This window comes from Ruditapes philippinarum, unplaced genomic scaffold (genome assembly GCF_026571515.1).
Source record: "Ruditapes philippinarum isolate M1 unplaced genomic scaffold, ASM2657151v2 ctg1402_1_1_1_1, whole genome shotgun sequence".
In the NCBI taxonomy this organism is placed as follows: domain Eukaryota; kingdom Metazoa; phylum Mollusca; class Bivalvia; order Venerida; family Veneridae; genus Ruditapes; species Ruditapes philippinarum.
In genome coordinates, this window is record NW_026859924.1 from 27673 (window position 1) to 47668 (window position 19996).

Consider the following 19996-nt stretch of genomic DNA (forward strand, 5'->3'; position numbering starts at 1 on the left):
GAAATATAACTTTTGGTGCTCACTCGGTGAAATAAATTCCGATCTTACACTAAACTAAACAAATTTTCTTTTTATTATGTGCAAAGAAACTTTTAAAAAGACGTTTTAACTTAGAACTTAATGAAAAGCGCGCCAAATGATAATAAAACGTGACGTCATTTACGACGTCACGTCATTAAGTTGGTTATACGCTGGTATTTAACTGAATCAACTAAACGGGCTTAAATTCAAAACAGTGAAGATTATCAAATTGATAATTTCACTGTTTCAAACAGTGAAATTACCAGTTTATAACTCACTGATATATTTCTATAAACCACCGAAAAGCATGTAATAAATTTCAAGTTTCTGTGAAATAACCAAATATCGTTTCCTTCCTATATTATTTAATCGAGTTAATATGAATATATTCTGATTTCTTGACGTTATAATTTATGACCAATCAAGCCGACCAGTGATATAAACAAAAAACATGGATACTTAGGAGTGGAAAATAGATAATAAATAGATCATTAAGACCGTGACGGTAAAATCAACGACTATTGGATAAATTTGTGCTCATAAATATTTATGAGGATGTCTGATGATGCACATCCAATAAGTGAAGTACAGACGGGAGCGAAAAATGACGGAAACAAACAAGATGAAAAACGGCTGTCACTGGTGAGTGGATTTTTCTGATACACGGTGTTTTGGTCATTTATCGTTTTACTTTCGTCAGTCTGGATGTTTATAAGTTATGAACAGTGCGCACTTTTGTTTAATGTTATCAAAACAGTGTTAGCTTATATGAACAGATAATCTGGACATAAGGTATTTCTCTTAGTTTATAATGTAAATTATGATTTGCAATATTTAGTAATAAACAGATGATTATAAGCAGGGTCTTTCAAATAGAAATTTGAAAGACCCTGTTATAAGGAAGTGGTTTAATATAAGTGAATGTATGAAAGTAGATAAAATAACAATGTGGATCATAATCTTAAAGTGTATGTAAAATTTTATGTTACTATGTGTGTCAGTCATGCTCTGTTTGTGCACATCCTAATCTAATTGAGTAATCTAGGTATATGTAGATTAGTATAGCTGTGTATTATTAATTAGTGATGACAGAGGGTTCTGTATACTACTGTTCTAAATGCTTGAACAAACAGACCACTGAACAGGTTATGACAGCATTGAAATGAATGCACCCCAGGCTAGACGTGAAGCTAAAGATATTTTAGTCTTTATTATGATTATGTAAATCAGCATTGATCACTGATCAATGTAGAGTTTTGTTTAGCATGAATGTTAACTGTTTTTCATGATCCAAGATACTGTATATATCTTATGTTTGGATCATTTGTTCTTGATTGCTTAACATTCAGGGAACTATTTTGATATAAATGAAAAAAAATTTTATTGATTGTAAGATAGACTGATGATCATTTTACTGAAGTACTAAGAGATGATAATCATGTCGCCCTCTTTGATCCAGTTTGTCAAATGTTAGTTATGTACATGCATTACAGTTAACTTGAATACAATTTCAGGGCCTTTTTACCTTCTTTAACAGGGGCCGGTATAGGGCTGCTTTCCTTTAAAATCATGCAGTTTTCCACAAAAATTGAATTTACATCAAGTTTTTTTCTTCCCCTTTTGCAAATATACCGTGTAATTTTTCCCCAAAATTAAGGGCTGGGCTGCTTCCCCAAACTGTTAAAAAAAGTCCTGAATTGATATTTCCTTAATTCCTTGTCAAACATTTCTCTGTTCTCGGTAATTCTGCCTTTAACTATTTTGGGGTCATGTCAGTCAGTTTTAAATTGTTAATCCTTTTATAACAATAAGTTATTGAATAAACTAATGTTTTATTCACAATAATAAGTAACTTAGATAATGTCTGTGTATCTTCAATTTTTAGCTCCTGATTAAATCATTTTACTGTGGTCATAATGGCCACTGACATTGAATCACTTAAACAACTTACCTCTGTGGATTTGATTCTTTTAACTGAGACAGCTTTCCAGCACTATGCTTGCTTATGCCAAAAATAACTCTTAAAGGGGAATCAGATGTCTTTGAATTTCTGTAAATTTGCCATCCATCTATCATCTGACACGGAAAATACTTATAACATATTTTAATGGTGCCTCCGCTTTTATCTGAAATAATGTGAGGTCCTCCTGCACCATGGAAAGTTGACATGTGTAATTGACAATGTTAGTGTCACTTAAAACCCATCTTAAAATAGAAAAAGGTAAATAAATAAAATTGTTTATCTCCACATTAAAATTCTCCAATGTTATTGTATTCTAAGCATTTATTTTCCAATTTCTTTATTATGAAAGAGAGAATGGTAAGGAGATATTTTAGGTTAAATATTGTCATTCTTGACTGTCTGTATTGAAATATGAAAACTTATTCACCTACTGCAATGTAGACAATTTATCTTGTCATAAACACAAATAATAAACATTTAGGTTTTACATTTGAAACTGTAGATGATCTGTAGCTTTAACTTGAAATACATTGTGTACATGTAAACTTTTTGTGACTAAAAATGAAAGAATATAATTCTAGCTTAAGTGCCTTACTCCCAAACAATGAACATATAGTACATATCCATTTATGTAGTTATGTTTAAAACAGTGAGCTATTTCGCGACACTCACAGTAAGCTATTTCATGACATCTACTGCCAGTAAGGTTAAAATTGTAAACACAGATTTATAGGTCATACACAGGTGTATATAAATACTCAGATACTCTAAAAGTTCAATATCAAGTCTGGATTTTTTGTGGTTTATCAGAATACTGATATCAGGGCTCTCGATTGACACCGGGATCCGGGTTTTGACTCGTGAAAATCGGGAAATGCACATATTTGACACGTGATAAAATCTGAAAGGTTTTACAGGATTTTATGCTCATTTGATATAGGATAATCGATTCAATATTTGTGTGTGGATAGCTACATTGTAAGTAACTGTTTTGCAAGTTTATTGTGTCTGTTGATGGGTGGTGCACTAAATCTAGGTTTTACACAAGTCACTGTCTCATTGAGAATTTGAAATTGTGTGAGTTTTTAGGTTTGTTTAACCTCGGCCCCGGGAATAATTAAACTATAGGGGAGAGCATATACATCATTTATGGGCGTTTAAATAGAATACCTCTAGAAATTTATATCACAAACTTGTTACACATCATTAAGCATAGATATATAGGGCAATATATGCTGTATAAACTTTAGTTGTTGCATATACATCAATATCTTCAATAGTTGCACAGCAATATCTTCAGTTGTTGCATATACAGCAATATCTTCAGTTGTTGCATATACAGCAATATCTTCAGTTGTTGCATATACAGCAATATCTTCAGTTGTTGCATATACAGCAATATCTTCAGTTGTTGTATATACAGCAATATCTCCAGTTGTTGTAGCAATATATGCTGATATAAACTTGAGTTGTTGTGAGATAGTAATAATAATTTATATATTTTTCATCATTGCAGAGACGACAAGTTTCCAAAAACAAAAATGGAGGTGGCCCAGTTATGATACAGGTACAGGGTCTGACAATGGATCCAAGCAGTCCAAGGTACGAAATTGTTAAAGATATGGAAGAACCACAAGATAACACAGAAAATCTTGACCCGCTTACAGAAGCAAAGAACAGCAAAAATAGAAATGAAGCAGAAGAATTGGATGTGGCAGAAGATGACAAAGAAGATGCTAAAAACAGGAACTCTTTAGTTAATGATAGAACTACTAGTGATTTAATTGACGAGTCTGCCGAAAATACTGAAGATGGTGCTGCCAATAATAACGATGACATAAAAGTGGAAAATAATAACATGCCTAAGGATGATGCTGAAATTAAAAAAGACGAGACTAAGGATGAGAGACCTGAGAAGAAACTAGATGATGATATAGTTGTCCTTGTTGCTGGTAAAGATGATGTTGATGCAGCAAGTACATACTCTCTGTTCATGGAGAAAGACTTTCGTTACTATTTCCAGCATCCTTATTGTCGCTTGTTCATCTCATATTTTGTAGTGTTTTGTAACTTTCTCATTTACGCAGAGGACCCAGTGGCTCACAGCAGAAAGGAGTGCCTTATTCCAATGATTGGGAATGATTTTGCAATGGTTTGCACAAGATATCCGCCCAATGCATGGAGTTTGTTAAAGGTTGTATTCTGGTTAACTGGACTTATTGTTGGACTATTCATTGGCAAACTCCTTGTCCATGGTCTTCTCTTTAGTAAGTATGAAATATTTACATATATTTACTTTCAATGTGTGGTTGTTCAACTTGTTCTACATATATTTACATTTTTATTGGATGTTAACATGTTAACATAAATTTATTAACTTAAAAAATTATAAGGCCTTTTCCTAGCCATTTTTGAAAAAGGACCTAGCGCAATACAGAAATTTTAGGTTGTAAAATCAGAATTGTGAAATCTTAATTCAAAAGTTTTTTTAAGGTCTTGAAAAACCCTTGAAATTGATGTCATTTTGCTTTTAAAACCCTTGAAAGACCCTCAAGAATTAACTGAAAAGTCCTGAAAACCCTTGAATATGAATATGAAATTTCAACATTGATCATAAAAAGTTTTTATAAAGTTGATAGAGAACTGAAAGGAAACAAATTTTTAATGAACAGTACAGTCAGAGATGTTTCACCTGACACAGTAGATGCCTATAACTTACATTTAAAAGGCTGCTTCCCAAGAGAAATTTCTTTTAAAATCATGCAGTTTTTTCCCCAAAATCTAAACATACATGTACACCAGCTTTTTACTTTCCTAAATCAGCAAATTTAGCAATAATTCTTCCTAAAATCAAGAGACTGAAGCCCTCTGCCCAATTAGAGAGAGAAAGTTCAAAAAACTTCTGACAGTGTTTAGGGCTTATTAAGCATCTCACTTACTGTTAAATTTATTTAAGGCCTTAAAAACCTTATTTGTAGATCTATGTTCAACCTGGCTTGCTGTATTGGCAGTGAATTCAAGCTTTTATCAACACTAGCATTTTAACAAAAACTTAAATTGTTAACATTAATGTTTTTTAATATCAAATACCACATTTTCTTTGCTGGTTGTTAAAATATTATATTAACTTAAAGGAAGTGCTGAGCGTAGGAGTGAAATAATTAACGAAAAACATGTACCTTAATCAGTCAATAAATTTTAGAAGGTTTTACATTGTAATATCAGTCTCAGTCCTTGATGAATTTCAAAATGTAAATAATTATCATTTAACTTTTAAGAGAGATATCTAGGAGAATTTAACCATCCTGAATTAATGAACAATATGATCTTATCCTACTCTTATCCATTGACCCGCTGATATATTTTGCCATTAGCTAGATTTATTAAATTTATTAATATTATAGTTTACAGCACATGTATGCATTATTCAAATTCAATTAGCAATTATTTCCCAATTTAGAATCCCTATTATAAAATTGTTTAAACATTTTACTAATGTAACATGATAGCAGAGTTATTTATATAGGAAATGCACATTATCAGTTTTTACACCCACTCAGCAAACAGTGAGAATGTTATCTTCAAGCAAGTCTTGCCATTTATTTACTTTTCTGCTCCAAATAGCATGAAATATTTGCAAATCTTAATATAGATTACCATATATTTCCTTATTTGAGCACCTAGTGTGGGTGTGACATTTTAGTTGCTTAACAGATTACAGTAAAACTAAATTAAACCTTTCAAAACCGTCATACACTTGAAGATGTTCAGATAAATTTTAATTTCTTTTATTTAGCATAAATCTGTTATAATTGTGACCATATTTTATTTCATTCGCTGTTCATTATCTAAATCTAAGCAATTCTGTTTTTATAAAAAAATGAAACACAATTGAACAAAAAATTGTACTTTTGGGGGAGTGTTTATTATAAGAAAACTAAAAATGAAAGCGAAACAGGATATGTACTTTACAATATTAATACATCAAACAAAGGTTGCACCTCAATTAAGTATGTTAAATAAATTACCAGGATATAAGTTTTTATCCTAAAAGATAACTTATTTAAGCAGGATGTAAATCTATGAAATAATTGGCATTAATAGGTCAAAATTGAAATGAGCATTTGAAGTCTCAAAGCACTGATAGTTTAAAAAAATTCTTTTAAAAGTCGCTTTTTCTCATAGAGTTGTATTTTTTCTATTTTACTCATACATGTGAACTTTTTTCAATGATCAAGTGGGAGATTTTTCTTCAAAAAGAGGGAGATTTTAGAATTTGCAAAAAACAAAGAAGAACGTTCTGACATCAAAAAGAGGAAGATTTCTTTATTTTGGGAAAATACCCCTTATTTTAAGAAAAATCTTTGAAAATATAGCTGCAGAAAGTGGGAGTCTCCCGCTGAAAGTGGGAGGGTTCACATGTATGTTAACTGGATACTCAGTAATGATAGAGGATATATAAGTAATAGAAAGAGCATTGAAACACGAGGCTTAGAGATCGGATTTGTACAAGGGGGCATAGCCCCTGAGTATAAATCAGATTGATGAGTGTTTTGATGTTCTTTCTCTTTTGTATCATAGTCAAACATAAAAATATGTTCCCTGTTGTCACAATATGAATCCCCAGAAAAAAGTAACCAATGAACGAGCATCTGAATATGATATTTCTATCACTTTCCCTTTCTCTGCCGTCACAATAAGTAAACCCCAGCAAAAATGAGCAAATCAACGGGCATGCTCTGGAGTGCGGGTAATTAATATACCTGTACACCAGTTAAGGCTCTGTGCATAATATATATTATTATTATGTATATATACGATTTAACTCTGACACATTTTCAACAGAAAGGTCCCCAAACTATGATACAATGTCCTGTATTTATAGTTTTGGCATTTCTTAAATTTTATGAAGAAGAGAAATGATAATATGTAAAGATTGAGTAACTTGCTTATTGCAAACCCTTCTGTCTTACTTACCAATGATAAATGTATTAAATGGACTAACCCATCTCTGAGTCTGGACATCAGGGGTGTCCTTGGAAGAGTGGTTAAGATTGTTGACTTTAAAACCACTTGCCTCTCATCCATGTAGATTTGAGCTGCGAAAGAGTCGTTGAACAAGGTTCTACTCGGTGTCTGTTTTTGCCTAATATAATATATACAGAAGGGCACCCCCAGTAAAGGTTAAATTTTGTCAGGCACATTGAGAATGAATGACCATTTCAGAATTGCCTGTTATTGATTCCTACATATTCTCTGATTGTAAAACAGGAAGTCACTTGACATCAAATAACTTTTAAATAGAAGAAATATTTAGAAAAACAGCTTATTACACGCAATTTGCTGCTTATAATAATAGACAGACTGAAAAGTGAACAGTCTTTTCTCTTGTTTATTATACTCTGTAACTGACATGTTACCATTCATTTATATTGGGGAGAAAAAAGGTGTTAAACTCCATCATCTCATTTTTCACATAAGGTTCAGTTATTGATGTCACTTCATTTATCAAAGTGTCAGATAATATTATCTCTGATTTAAGAAAAACAGCCAAAGTTAACAGTTACCTAAGATCATTGTAAGAAAGGTGTTATATGTGACTCTAGGGCATATAGCATTGTACCTGTGAAGAATTACAAAATGTATAAAGTTCAATAAGTACAAACAGTTATTTGTTGCCAATACAGATTAATTGATCATCCTTCAGCTTTTCAAAAATATTAGAAGAAATAAAAGAATCTATCTATGACTATGTACATTAATTGCGGTCCCATTAATTGTGTTTTGAAATTCAGTAGTGCCTGCATGAATAGTTAACGGCACAGATGATCGAGTGCCGGCTGTTCTTAGTCCTTACTGGTTGTATTGTTAACATTAGTTTTACAATTCAAATTAAAAACTTTATTGTCAGAGTCTTAATTTACATTCATTTGCCACCAGCTGGCTATTGTGAGATAAAGATACTATAATATTATAATAGTAATAAAATTGAACAAGCAACAGTTAACAAGAGTCTGGCTACACTGGTTAAATCAAAGCACAGAAGGCGCTGAATTTGTTTGGGTTTCAGAATGTCAGAAAGATGAAGGTTGTGAGATTATAAACTAATTTGTTTTTGTATAGTGCCACCAATGCTTTCCAGCGTTTTAATTGTAGTAAATTGGCTATAAGCCTAATTGCAACACTGATATTCAATTCAATGTTTATTTGACTTAAACAATTTGAAAAAAAAAGAGTTGCCTTAACTGGGATTTGAACTCCAGACCTCTCGCTTCCTAAGCGAGCGCAGAAACCCCTCGGCCATGGTGAAGTTATATGTTAACGGCCTGAAGAAAACCATATTATTCTAAATTAGGGTTTGTAACTCTTATTATTTCGACTTTAACACAGATGTAAATAATCATGGAGCTTCCACTATAAGCATGTATATCTATTAAGAATAAAACAATATTAGAAATCTTCGACCATTCGGGAACTATTTTGCTTGAAAATTAATGGGCCTGTCATTTGACCATCTTTACGCAGTGATCTCCCCTGAATTTATTTTTCGGCATTAGTGTACATATAAAGGGAAGTAACTGCTTCAATAAAGCGGACTACTTTCGGCATTTGCAATTAACAGCATCAGGGTCTGAATTTTCGCTACCACTGACCTTGCTGTATTAATGTGCTGACTGGAAAAAAACAGTCATTATCAGTGTAGGATAAGACAACTTTACACCTGACCTGGACTTGAACCTGTGACCTGGAAGTACTGTTTTGCAGGTCTTAACTGACTGATTTACCAAGTTGCTTAAACTCTTTTTAGTGACCAATTTTATACTACATAAAAAGCAAACATTTCTAACGCCTTTATGGTTATAATTATGTTGTTCATATTTGGCATGTTAAGAATTTTCTGGTATTATAATTATTATATGCATTTATATTTGATAAATTATGGCTGGGGTCAAAAATGACACGCCTAATGTGATTTTAATATACGCTTCTGCATTGAAGAATTGATACTTTTTCTAGCAGTAGATCCCAGCTAGGTGAACAATTGAGGGCCACAATGGTCCTCTTGTTTCGGAATTTGTTTAGATTTTATCAAATACATATACACATGTACTAGTTTTACATTTTAAATGAATGTATTCATATTTTATGTTTAAAATTATTTACAGAGGCAGGGTAATTGAAAAGAACTAAAAATAAAATCAATTAAACCATTGCTGTTCAGTGAAACTGAAAATATACCCAGGGCTTTTGCACATGTAGAGGATGTGGCCTTTCCCTTAAAAAATAACATGGTAACATGTCTTGGAAACTGCCACTACTATAGAAGGAAAAAAGCCCTCACAGCATCAATTTAATTAACATGTGTACATGTGTTCGATTTTCAAAAGCAGACAGTATAAACAATTTTTAAGCAAACTTTTAAAAATCGTTGAGTCACTGTTTGGTAGTAAAACAGAGAGTTCCAAAATCAAAACTGGGTATTTAAGGTTCATAAAATTAAATGATTAATGAAGAACAAGACTAGTGCTGTACCTCAATTCATTGACTGGAATCAAGACATAACAAAAACAAATATAGCATGATAATTCTGTGTTTTATAATAACTGTGTGTTATATTTGCATGTTTTTATTCTACTGGGAACAAAGCTGGTAAACAGACAAAGAGAATCCATGAATATTTAATGAGCCAGGTTCCAGTGGGAACCATAATAGAGTGTATAATCTGATACATTGACTAATAGATTAGATAATCACTCCTATAGATTTATGATAAGCTGGAGGGATGGTATCTTGTTTAAATATTATATCCTCTCTTAAATGTCTGTAAAAGATCATATTCATATAATATTTAGCTGAAAAAGGGAAAATCATTCATGAAAATTTATTGATAATAATATATAAATAATAATAAGTAGAGACTGATAAATACTATTTATGTGGGGAGTGGGGCGTCATTTTCCAGTGCTTCAAGCTACAGTCTCACTTACATCCCGGCAGAGCCCCGGTAGACGTCCGGGGTGATCCGGGTACGCCCAGGAACAACCGGAGTACATCTGTAACTCTGCCGGCAATGTCCGGGATGATCTGGGAACATCCGGCATTTGACCCCGGATGGAATAAAATATTAAATATCACCGGGATTATCCGAGAAGGTATAGCTTTGCAGGCTTCATCCTTAGCTCTGCCAGGAACGACCGGGGTTATACCGGGGAAGCACCGTAGCTCTGCCGGCACAAACCGGGGGTTGATCCGGGGATGATATAGCCGGTAGAGCTACGGTAGAGCCCCCGTATATAACCGGCAGAGCCCCGGTAACTACAGGCAAAAGAAGCCCCGGGGATAAAGGTATATAGCTACGGTTGATCCCGCAAAGCCCGAATCACCGAATTTCAAAGAAAGGAATAACGACCAAATTTTGATGATTGCACTTATTTGTATTAAAACCCTTCCATTTCCCTTCTATCCAGTATGGCATAAGGATTTTCCAGAAAATCATCATGAAAATTACTATTCTGGAACAATAGATATTATATTAAATAACAATTATGTATCAATGTTATCATTTTCGGGCGTTTTCAATAGATATTATATTAAATAAAAATTATGTATCAATGTTATCATTTTCGGGCGTTTTCAATCCACCGGATTCTACTGGGGCTCTGCCTGATCGTCCTGGGCTCTGCCTGGATTGACTGGGCGACGGCTCTGCCTGGGTCAACCGGGGCTCTTCCGGCATCATCCAGGATACGGACCGGGGAAGCACGGCATGAACCGTACTTCACTTGGGCTCTGTCCTGGATGAACCGGAGCGCATCCTGGGTGGTTAGTTGGGAACTACCGTAGTGCTGCCGTGGTAAGTGTGACCGCAACAACAATTTCACCCCGGATCGTCCCGGATCATCCCGGTAGCTTACCGGGATGGTCCTGGGCTCTGCCGGGAGTAAGTGAGACTGCAGCTTTAGGATACTTTTGGTATATAACCCAATCATTTGAGTGATCTAGATAGGTTATATGGTTATATGAAAGACTGGTTGTTCTTACTTGGGTGCTCTTTTCACAGTGTCTGAAATATTATACATGAGGAGGTTATCTGAGATCTAGCATAACTCTTAGTCTCTAACAGTGTGACTTAAAAGTTAAAACCCAACTTAACAAAATAAAACAATGCTGAACTATTGAAAACCTACCACATACTCTACATCTATCTGCATGTTTTCATTGTCACTAATAGTTTTTTGTTCTTATAATGCAAAAATACCCACTTTAAAACTACATGTACTTTTATCAGTTTCATCTGGTAGCCAACTTAGTATGTATATTCAAGTTAACAACTTTTTTTTAAAAAAATATCATTTGTTCAGTAATTTTATATTATTAATATTTTTTTTTCAAGAGCTTAATGAGCATAAGTTTCTGTTTCAATGTACTTTTATTTTATTTTAGGATTACAATGACTTTATTGAAACAGGAAAGTAGAAACTATAGTGCGGGTAGTTTTGATTTACAAATTACATTTATATCAAAATAAGAAGGTCAATTATGATACATTTATGTGCAGACAAAATGTATTATACACTTAATGTTAACTTTGCTTTGTCATAGCAACAAGGGAGAAGCAATAAGAGAAAATTAGCAACACAAAGAACAAGTTATTGATTACTGTATTATCTGATACATTGAGGTTGTAAATTTTCATTTGTAATGGTTTATGATAAGGTAGATAAGTAGCTGTTAATTAATTCTAGCACAAGATCAAAGTGTCAAGGTTTTCATAATGTCTGTTCCTCTAATTGTATGAGAGAATAAGATAATTTTCCAATCAGTAAAATAATGGATATCAAATTAAGCTTTATTAATATAGACTTTTGGCTTGCATTAATACTACTGTTTTCTAAAAAGTAGGTGTTCCCAGTCAAATCTGCTGCATTTTCAATATTGTCATCTTGGGCATTCTTTCATGTTTCTAATTTTTCTATTTCTTTAGCTTAATTTCACAAACTTTTGAATTTTTAAAGGTACAAAAATATTTTTTATTGAAATAGAAGACACAAACACCTATAAACTGATATAAAGGTTCTGCAACTTCACTGGTGTCAACATTTTTCACTTCTGTCGCTTATACATTGACATTTATTGAGACAGGAGTTGCACCTACTGTACTATTAGAACACACTATATTGTCACACTGTATTGGCTGCCTGCAGGGAATTGTGTCACATTTTCAAGATTTATTCTAAATGTCAGAATAATTTTCATTTAAATGGTAGCTTTACTATATGGATGTCTTACTGGGTAATAATTACCTGGAAAACAAAAACACCAACTACAATGTTGAATATGTGTAATTATTTGAGCTCACAAATCAGCGTGAATCACCAGTTGTTGAAAGGATGGTGACGTTGTTAGAGATGTACAATTTTCGACAGATTTTCTCAGCATTAACCCGTCATTAGTTAGATGAATAAATGACAGTAACTTTAATGGAAATTCCTGATTATACACAGATATAAGAGCCTATAGACTTTGAAAGACAAAACATGAAACCTATTTATATCCCTCACTGGAATACTAAACATGAGATTTTCCACTAGTTACATACATTTTGTTGATAAGTCAGATTTTATTACAATGTAAAAGGCTATTTTTGTAAGCACTTTTCTTGTTTCATAGAAACCAAAGCAGTATGTCTTATTTTGTCATTGGTATAAGATTAAGAAGCTTCATGTTTTAGAGAAGTTGTAGGTTTTGATGTAGTTAAATGTTTCATTGCAAAAGGATATATAAGAATATTGTATATTTAATTTTAGAAATTTATAAAAATGTTATCTTTTTTCATAATTGATTGCACAAATTGTGACAGCGTATGTTCAACTTAATATATCTACATTTAATGTGTACTGTATATATTATGTGTGATGTTGAGGAACTTCTTATATTCACATTATGAAATAAAATCTAATCCTTGCTGACGTGCCAATGTTTGTGTGCTTATTGCAATGAAAGTGTGCTTATTGCAATGAAAGTATATAAACAACATTGATTATATAGAGCCATGTTGGTTAAGCATTTGTTATAAATCAAAGTCCCTTTAGCCCTTTAACTATATATATATACTGAATATCTTAAATGAACTTTCAATATATTAAATTGTTCTGGAAAAATTTCTAAATAAGTGCAGTGTTATCATAGTCTTTCAAGTCTGCACTGGTCACGTGGGTAGATTCAGTAAATGCTGTGCCAGCAAGCCAAGGGTTAATGGAGTTACTTAGCACAAATTAGCTAAAAGGCTACAGATCCTTTAATATTTCATTTTGTTCACATTTGTTAATTTTAGACTGTACCAATAATATCTTTCTCAGTCATCATATCTAGAATTTATTCTGAAATGACATTTTATTCTTGTATCTGCTGGAAATAAATGTTATTAATAAGGATCATTATTATGATATCTTTTAGATCAATTCATAAATATTTTATAAATATATCCATTTCTACTCATGAATGAATAATATGTTAGTGTTACATCTATATTTTATTTGAACCACTTGTGCTGGTATTTTAAGTTTGATTTTATTTTATGCACAATATTCATCTTTTGGCAGAATCCCAAATATACATATGTTTGTAATTAAAGTCATATGTTCAAGTTATAAGTCTTTGGTAAATTTTTTAAGCCAAAAAATATACTGTTTCATAAAAAAATTTATCATGTGTCAAGATTACTTTTACAGTTACACTGCTAAATTTGTGTAGATAAATCATTAAACTGTGATGTCTGTCCATTGTTATGAAATTTCTTTGTTAAAACTTGCTGAAGTTGAACTGTCAGTCTGGTCAGACTGGTTAGATGTATTAGATGTGACATTAGCCTTGCTTTATACTGGTGCCATTATAGGCAAGACATTCCCACCAGCACTGGATTATAGTTTCTTTAGTATAGTTGATGTGATTATAACCCTGAGTATTCTTTGCTGTCTATTGAATGAAGTGCATTTTTGCTTGACACTTTGAGAGCTATTGAACACACCCAGCTGTTGTAGTGGCTTTCACACTATGGTGCAAATTGGTATCTTGAAAACTACTGAAGGGAATGGGTTGATATTTGAGAGCATATTATAGGAGGTCATTACTAAAGGCATATAACTCGATTTTGACAGTATTATCCCCCTTTAAAAAAAAACTAATTTTTTTTACTTTATCCACACTCTAATGTTTTACTATTTTAATCAAGCAGGCTATCCCTCTTGCAGCTCTTGTCTTTGGTAAAGAGGTGTTCAAACTGACAATACACTGACAATACAATGGTAAAACAACACTGTCACTGGATTTTCATTGGCAATGTATTTTTTTGTTCATTCTCTAAATATTGACTTGTTTATGTAAGTTATTAAAGCCGTGAAGAGTATGTTGTATTCCTAGTGTGTTATTGATTTAATGACAGAGGAGTTATAGCCCCTTACTGTTAATTCATTTTAAATGTTACAGTATTTAACATAGGCAGATTGGTTCAAGCCATAAAAGATTATGAAATATCAATTCTGATATATAACAGTTTTCTAGCCAATATTGTCTGATTAACAATGGCATCACTTTTTCTCTTATAATAGAATCAAATTCCATCTGTACAACAAGTGTATGGTTACACAAAAATTGATTTTCACATGTTTTATTATCAATAATTAGACAATAAAATCCGAACAATACTTTTTATTGTATTATTACAGTGTAATTTATTACAGTAAACAACAATTTGAATAAAAAAAAAACTTGCTTATTGTTCCAATGTGGCAGTTTAAAGCTGTTACATCTTTAAATGAGCTATGTCACGACAAAACCAACATAATGGGTTTGTGACCAGCATGGATCCAGACCAGCCTGCGCATCCGCACAGTCTGATCAGGATCCATGCTGTTCGCTTACAAACCCTATAGCAAGTAGAGAAACTGATAGCGAACAGCATGGATCCTGATCAGACTGTGCAGATTCGCAGGCTGGTCTGGAATCATGCTGGTCGCAAACACACTATGATGGTTTTGTCATGACGCGGCTCAAATGTAAATTTGTGGCATTTTGTTTTAAAGTAATTTAAGATAAAACATTAATTTGTTATTTGATTTAGAAGTGTTATTTCAGTGCTACTTTTTCTACAATCAAATCTAAATGTTATCGATATTCATTTGAATGTAATAAAAAAAACATTGGGTTTAAAAATAATCTAATTTATCTGGAGGACAAGGTTAGTTTAATTGAATGAACTGATTTCATTATTTTGATTATTTTCAATGGGGAGAAAGAACTTTACACAAAATGTACTTTTGTTGCTTTTTCCGTTGTACTTCAGGGATCTTAGACAAGTTGAATTCCCCAGTGACAATGTACATTATAAAGAATATTCAGTGTAACGTTTTAATACAGTGTAACCCATGAAGAGTGACCACCTGTGAACAATGTACATCAATAACCTGTTTACAACAACAATACTGATAGTTTCCAAGAGAAAATAATTGCATAATAAGCTGGTTTATTTTTGAATTCCATAATTCCACAATAATGAGCATTTGGACTGAAGGGCTTTTGAGAAGTAATCCCACTAAAAATATCTATATTTTCATGCAGTTGGGCATAATTTGAACCTGAAGAATCATGATTATGATGTCTATATTTGAGGACAATAATGTACATGTAAATCAGTATTGATGAAGGATAATTTCTTTATTCTAGCTCAACTGAACTAGAACATATTCCATCCTCTCTCACAAAAATTGCTAATCAAGAATGCAATCTCAACTTCATTTATAGACAGAATTCATATTGATTTGGCCAGTTAGTATTACATGCAGCAATCTCAAGTTTATCTATTGTACTCTTGTTATATGACAGACATGCGTTTTGTCATCAATTAGGAAATAAAGAGATAGAGACAGTAGAGTGAGTGAAGGAATTAAAAGTAAGATGCAGACTGTTGGTGATGATTTATAACATTGATATAGATATTATTCTTATGGTCAGCAAGTGACAAATAAAATTAATTTATGTCATATAAAGGCCGATACTGAATGAGTGTAGGTTCAATGCAGAATTTATTGAACATACAAGTTGAATAAAATTTATATTATTATGTTAGCCTCTGGCAAAGGAAATATTATTTAATTGAAAGAGTTCAATAAATACAGTAATAAACCTACATGAATATAATATTCTATTTATTACGCACCCAAAAACAAAACAAACCCAAAATCAAGACACCGCCTCCGGTAGGTAACATACTTCGGCGTGGTTCCATCCGAAAGTACGTGTAACTTCTCCAGGAACGATGGTAGGAACAACGCCTATAACTAAATATTTGGGAAAAGGGTAAAACAACACAGTTAAGTGAAATACATTTCACAGACACGCTTATATAACATTAAGCGCGTTTTCACACTTAGTATGTATAATGCAAAATTTTAATGTCAAGTCAGAATTATGGGCCCTGCAATACAATTTTTACGGAGTCGCAAAATAGGCACTGATAAGCATGTATATTAATAACCTATCACAACTATAATTTTTGTGAGGCTGAAATAATTGAAAGCTGCACTTTGAGGTATTTCAATTTTGCATTTTAAAAATAATTTTGTCCAAGTCATTTCATATTGAGGAATATATAAACTATGAATTATGTAAATCTAAATTATGTAAAACATTTTAATGTAGGAACACATTATAAACATGCAACATATCTCTGCATGTGCTCTTGGGAAATGAATTAATGGTAAAAGTGTGACATTTTCATTTTGATTACATATTATGGATCCCTGCAAACACAAATACATAATGCATGTCGTGCAAACACAAATACATAATGCATGTCGTGCAAACACAAATACATAATGCATGTCGTGCAAACACAAATACATAATGCATGTCGTGCAAACACAAATACATAATGCATGTCGTGCAAACACAAATACATAATGCATGTCGTGCAAACACAAATACATAATGCATGTCCTGCAAACACAAATACATAATGCATGTCGTGCAAACACAAAATACATAATGCATGTCGTGCAAAACACAAATACATAATGCATGTCCTGCAAACACAAAATACATAATGCATGTCGTGCAAACACAAATACATAATGCATGTCGTGCAAACACAAATACATATTGCATGTCGTGCAAACACAAATACATAATGCATGTCGTGCAAACACAAATACATAATGCATGTCGTGCAAACACAAATACATAATGCATGTCGTGCAAACACAAATACATAATGCATGTCGTTCAAACACAAATACATAATGCATGTCGTGCAAACACAAATACATAATGCATTGTCGTGCATAAACACAAATACATAATGCATGTCGTGCAAACACAAATACATAATGCATGTCCTGCAAACACAAATACACATAATGCATGTCGTGCAAACACAAATACATAATGCATGTCGTGCAAAAACAAATACATATGCATGTCGTGCAAACACAAATACATAATGCATGTCGTGCAAACCAAATACTATAATGCATGTCGTGCAAACACAAATACATAATGCATGTCGTGCAAACACAAATACATAATGCATGTCGTGCAAACACACAATACATAATGCATGTCGTGCAAACACAAATACATAATGCATGTCGTGCAAACACAAATACATAATGCATGTCGTGCAAACACAAATACATAATGCATGTCGTATGATACATTCTGAAATGATTTACACAATGTTGACACTAAGTGCTGTCATACATGTAATGTAGAAGTTCTGTTAGCAACCTACCAGCGTCTTTAGTTACCAGGGTCTTATTATCATTATATAATTTGTTATGCCAGTTACTTAGAGACTGCATGTAAAGTGTTATACAAAATTAATAGTGTACATATATAGCAACATTGTCATAACTAGAATTACTGTATAACATCAAACAATCATTGATGTATCAGGCTTAAAATCTCCTGATTTTGATTAGAGAGCTAATAAAGACTTTACTTAATTAACTCTTTATACCTAAATTTGTGTCATGGACTTCAACATGCACCAATATTCAGACTGTTTTGGCTGTAGTTATCAGCTAGAGGCAGTTTTAGGCCATTAGCACTCAAAATGTTTGATCATATTTGATGAAATGTTTTCCGCATGTCAAAACATATGATTTTATTCTACTTGTTCAATATATTCAGTATTAAATCTACATGAATATAATATTATTTTGACCGCATATCCAAAAATAACAAGGGTTTACAGTTAAAAGGGGTCAGTTTTCATTGACACACTTATTATTGTAATGCTAACTTGATATGGTGCGATTTAAAGCAAATAATGTCACATCAAATTGTTATTACACTTGTGTAATATTTTTCTTATTTAATGGCTTTATTACACTCCTTTGCCATGGATTATTTGATAATAAAGTGTAAGAATATCCCATAAGAAATAAATATACATATAGACACAGTTATATATAGGTTTACAACATTAATACTTGGGTCAGCATTATGAGGGTCACAAGACTTGTTTTTATGGCACATTATTTTGTTGCAACACTTTTTTTGTCCATGAAACCTTTTACAATTATAACATTTATATAGATTTGAATGCAAACAATCCAGCGTTTCTAGAGATATATCATAGTGTGATATATGTTATTTCTATTTGCTAAAAGTGATAACAGCATCTCTTTAATTACAGCTCTAACTGATACAGACGTTCTCTTTCTCTGAGAGAAAAAAACATTTCTCATCAAAAAAAGAAAAAGCAATTTTATTATTGATGTTGTGCTGTAGGCAGGATTCAATAACAAGAATGAGTATTGGGCTACATCAGTCAAAATGTCTGTCTCGATTGATAGTGTGTCAGGGCAATATCACACCTACTGGAAAAATATTGGCCCAGTTTATCACTTGTCTTAGTTGTTTCCCATTACTTCATTGTCTAATTCACAATCTTATTTCATTTATAAATGAAAAGAGGCTCTAATACTTTAGCACAGTCACTCGTTCTTCTTTCCCCCCCCCCCTCCCCCCCCCCCCCACTTTCTTGATCTTCTCTAAAAAGGGAGATAATTCTGTTGTCATTTCGTCTTTTCTGAGATGGATCCATAATTGATATGTCTAGACACATAGGAAATGCCAACAGTTTTGTTTCGTCCCGAGTATTTCTCACTGACATAGATTTTAAGTAAATCAAAGATAGTGGCAATAAAATGTTCATCGCATAATGTTTTGAATTTGAATAAAACTGAGCACTTGAGTTTTTGTTTTGTATTTAACTTAAATATATAAGAGGTGTTTTTCAGTTCTCTAAGATCCATACTTTTTTAGCAATTTTTTTTTAAATTTATGTCTTGAAATAGGCCTAATCTTATATTTCAGCCTGTACTGGGAAAATATACTTGTAAACGTAATAAGTGAAGTAAGATAATATCAAATGTTAGCATCAGACAGCCTAGAGATATAATTAGTGTGATTGCTGAAGTAAGGTGACTACTTTTGTCCGGGAGAATTTTTACTAAGTAAAAGCATTGTATACTTAGTTGTTTAATGAGAGATAAAAGGCTGATAGTATAAGGTCATGGCAATCTGGTGTGAGTATATATAATAGTGGTGCATGTGATCACAACTGCTAAAATAGCTTGTAAATTGTTATGTTATATAACCATGGTAACATATTGACATATTTTTATATTTACAGATGGTATATTCCGGTTGAAGATGTTCAGTGATGACCAAGGATCATGGATGGTTATGTTTCTAATATCTCTAATCACAATTTTCATCATGTCATTGTTCTATAACCTCTTCCTGATGATAGGGGGCGACGCTACAGACCCGTACAGGATCTCCGATCTCATGGGTGTCCGTAATGATATCTTTATGAAGGCAGCAGCGTGTGGCACTTGGTGTGGAGATTTCTTTACAGCATGGATGGTATATTGATAGTCATTCTTTTACATTGTGCTTATTAAATTATATTCAATTTTTACATTGAATATAAATTTAGAAAGA

General features: G+C 32.5%; 1 protein-coding gene across 2 annotated transcripts in view; it reads left to right on the forward strand.

The window, feature by feature from the left end:
* Nucleotides 1-412: 412 nt before the first annotated feature.
* The window catches only part of LOC132758288 (transmembrane protein 117-like), a 32079-nt gene continuing 12495 nt past the window's right edge, over nt 413-19996 (forward strand). The window contains exons 1-3 of one of the 2 annotated variants that reach the window (XM_060749853.1): nt 413-663; nt 3501-4251; nt 19683-19918. In XM_060749853.1, the coding sequence (XP_060605836.1) occupies nt 571-663; nt 3501-4251; nt 19683-19918 (1080 nt within the window). In that variant the 5' untranslated portion in view covers nt 413-570. The other variant, XM_060749854.1, reaches the window with a different exon arrangement.